The sequence below is a fragment of the Eschrichtius robustus genome, chromosome 7 (assembly GCF_028021215.1).
Source record: "Eschrichtius robustus isolate mEscRob2 chromosome 7, mEscRob2.pri, whole genome shotgun sequence".
Taxonomy (NCBI): domain Eukaryota; kingdom Metazoa; phylum Chordata; class Mammalia; order Artiodactyla; family Eschrichtiidae; genus Eschrichtius; species Eschrichtius robustus.
The window spans coordinates 120,465,116-120,468,641 of NC_090830.1; the positions used below are offsets into that span (position 1 = coordinate 120,465,116).

The 3,526-nt window shown below is 61.8% G+C and overlaps 1 protein-coding gene across 1 annotated transcript; it reads left to right on the forward strand.

The window, feature by feature from the left end:
• The first annotated feature begins 801 nt into the window (after positions 1 to 801).
• ADRA2A (adrenoceptor alpha 2A) lies at positions 802 to 2,228 on the forward strand. Its single transcript, XM_068549047.1, has one exon. It carries the CDS (start codon positions 831 to 833, stop codon positions 2,226 to 2,228), a length of 1,398 nt encoding a protein of 465 aa, XP_068405148.1. The 5' UTR covers positions 802 to 830.
• The last annotated feature ends 1,298 nt before the right edge of the window (positions 2,229 to 3,526 follow it).

A 3,526-nucleotide genomic window follows, 5' to 3' on the forward strand; every position in this document is an offset into this window, starting at 1 on the left:
GTCGCGCTCAGCGCCCGAAGCTCGCCGGGCCGACGCCCAGGAGACCCCCCTGCCTCGGCCGCGGCTCCTGGAGGGCCGATCGCCCACCCGCCTGGGCCCGCCTGAGGACGGGGGCGCCTTCATGCGGCCCGCACACCCCTCACCCCGCCGCCGCCTCCGAGCTCCGCGCGCTGCGCCCCAGCCCCTGCAGGGCACGCAACTTTGGAAGTCCCGCGGCGCTCCGAGAGGCGGCAGAGTCCGCACCCTGGCCCCAGCCCGGGCCTCGCCAGCCCCGCAGCGTCTGGGGGAAGCGAGAGAGTCGGTAATCGCTTCGGGGATGTAAGGAGACAGACATAGGACCCCAAGCCAGCATCAGCACCCCTCGGCTGCCTCTCGGGGTGGGGGCGGGCCCCGCACACGGTAAGACCTCTTGCTTTCGCTCAGGCTCAAGAGTCAAAGATATAGATAGAGATATATTTAATTTCCTCTTATCCTTCCAAGTCATCAGGCCACCGATGATTTTTGTTCTCTCTTCTTGAAGAATAAATCTCTCTTTCCTCATCGGCTCGACCTACTCTCTCCCGCCGCTTAGAAATAAAACTTGGCTGTGCTTAGGAGCTGGGAGCGAGAAGGCGCCGACCCCGAGCGCTCGAAGCGCGGGCCGGGCGCGGTTCGCGGGAGCCGGGCCCATGGGCCGTTAGCGGTCCCCCAGCTCGGGCTCGGCCTCCCAGAGGCCGCTTCTCCATGTGAGGCGCGGCGGGGCGAGCGGGGCGCAGGAGGAAGAGGAGGACCAACGGGCAGCGGCCGGAAGGCAGCTGGCAGCAGGCCCAGGCGAGCGGGCACCCGCGTTCATGTTCCGCCAGGAGCAGCCGCTGGCCGAAGGCAGCTTCGCGCCCATGGGCTCCCTGCAGCCGGACGCGAGCAACGCTAGCTGGAACGGGACCGAGGCCCCGGGGGGTGGCGCCCGGGCCACCCCCTACTCCCTGCAGGTGACGCTGACGCTGGTGTGCCTGGCCGGCCTGCTCATGCTGTTCACGGTGTTCGGTAACGTGCTTGTCATCATTGCCGTGTTCACAAGCCGCGCGCTCAAGGCGCCCCAGAACCTCTTCCTGGTGTCTCTGGCCTCGGCCGACATCCTGGTGGCCACGCTTGTCATCCCCTTCTCGCTGGCCAACGAGGTCATGGGCTACTGGTACTTCGGCAAGGCGTGGTGTGAGATCTACCTGGCGCTCGACGTGCTCTTCTGCACGTCGTCCATCGTGCACCTGTGCGCCATCAGCCTGGATCGTTACTGGTCCATCACCCAGGCCATAGAGTACAACCTGAAGCGCACGCCACGCCGCATCAAGGCCATCATCGTCACCGTGTGGGTCATCTCGGCCGTCATCTCCTTCCCGCCGCTCATCTCCATCGAGAAGAAGGGAGGCAGTGGTGGCCAGCAGCCGGCCGAACCGCGCTGCGAGATCAACGACCAGAAGTGGTACGTCATCTCGTCGTGCATCGGCTCCTTCTTCGCGCCCTGCCTCATCATGATCCTGGTCTACGTGCGCATTTACCAGATCGCCAAGCGCCGCACCCGCGTGCCGCCCAGTCGCAGGGGTCCTGATGCCGCCGCCAAGCTGCCGGGGGGCGCCAAGCGCAGACCCAACGGCTTGGGCCCGGAGCGCGGCGTGGGCCCCGTGGGCGCCGAGGCGGAGTCGCTGCCGGCCCAGCTCAACGGTGCCCCGGGGGAGCCCACGCCGGCAGGGCCGCGGGAGGCCGACGCGCTGGACCTCGAGGAGAGCTCCTCGTCCGAGCACGCCGAGCGGCCCCCGGAGACCCGCAGGTCCGAGCGCGGCCCCCGGGCCAAGGGTAAGGCCCGGGCGATCCAGGTGAAGCCCGGGGACAGCCTGCCGCGGCGCGGGCCAGGGGCGACGGGGCCGGGGGCACCCGCGGCCGGTCACGGGGAGGAGCGCGGCGGAGGCGCCAAGGCGTCGCGCTGGCGCGGGCGGCAGAACCGCGAGAAGCGCTTCACCTTCGTGTTGGCGGTGGTCATCGGCGTGTTCGTGGCGTGCTGGTTCCCCTTCTTCTTCACCTACACGCTCACGGCCGTCGGCTGCTCGGTGCCGCGCACGCTCTTCAAGTTCTTTTTCTGGTTCGGCTACTGCAACAGCTCGCTGAACCCGGTCATCTACACCATCTTCAATCACGACTTCCGCCGCGCCTTCAAGAAGATCCTTTGCCGGGTGGACAGGAAGCGGATCGTGTGAGCGCGGAGTCCGCGCCCCGCGAACAGACTCGCGCAGACAGCGGCCGCTGGGATCCAGGGGCGCGTCTACGCAGTCCCAGCTCTTCGAACCCGGGTCCTGCCTATTCCTAGTTTCTTGGCCCGAGGGTTGCTCTGCGGCGCCCTGCCGGCATCTGCACTCTCCTACCAGAGAAAAGTACTGGCTGGGGGTGGGTGGGGGACCGTGGGGGCACACGCCCCCCCCAATTGTTCTTAGGGCCGCTCCTCACTCAGAGCATCTTCCTGGGTTCTTGGGCGGGCCCCCAAATCAGTATTGTTTCCTAAAAGTATTTTCACCTCCCCTGGGTCCAGCTCTCACCGTGGTTCAGAGCAAGCACGAGAGCCCAGAGGGGATGGCTCACAAAGGGTTAATAGATGGAGGTACCCAGCCCTGGCTCTCCTCCTCCCCCGACTCTATTTTTAAACAAAAGCTCAGGGCAGCCCTGCCCGCCCTCCCATCGCCCCCTTGTAAATATACACTATTTTTGATAGTACACGTTGTCCGCAATGTCGCTTGGCTTTTGATGTTGGCATCCTGGCTGTTGGAGATGCTCTCCAGGCAGACACATTGTGGCTAGCTCAGGGCAAGCCTCTTTGCAATGTGAGCCCTTTTCTGTTGTCATTACCTCCCTCTGTGTCCTTTTCACCAGCAACTGGTGACTGTCCCTTGGGACTGGACCTGCTTTGAGATTTCCTGAGGGGGAAAAGATTTCTGTCCATTTTTTCCCCTGTGCCTAACAGCATAATTGCCTTTTCCTATGTAAATATTACAATAATGGACCAAGACAGAAGTAAATGAACCTTTCTGCCTTGCAGCAGCCCTGTGTATAAAGCCATTATCCTCTGATGCATCCTTCTTCGCCCAGTACCTCACTTTAAAACCTTCTCTTTCCAGTGTCCCCTCCCTCCTTTCCTCGGGGGCCACTGCTTGAAAAATATGTATGTTTCCATCTTGTATGTATGTGCACCCCTCCCTCCCCCAAAGTGCTGACTGTGGGGAATCTTTTACCTGCTGTTTTTAGACACGGAGAAGTGGAAATTATGTGGAAGAAGCAAACCTGATACAATTTGCCCAAGGTAAACAGTTTGAAGAGACAAATGGGCCTGCCAAACTGTACAGTTCCTGCCCCAAGAGCTCTTAGTTATCAAAGTGTTGTCCATTTTTTCCTCCCTGTTTTTCTGGTTGAGATCAAGTCATTAATGAACTCCCAAAGTCAAGGGAGGAGGGTGGAGACCTTGTTTACATCCAAGTTTCCCCATGTTTTAGACAGAGACTCTTTA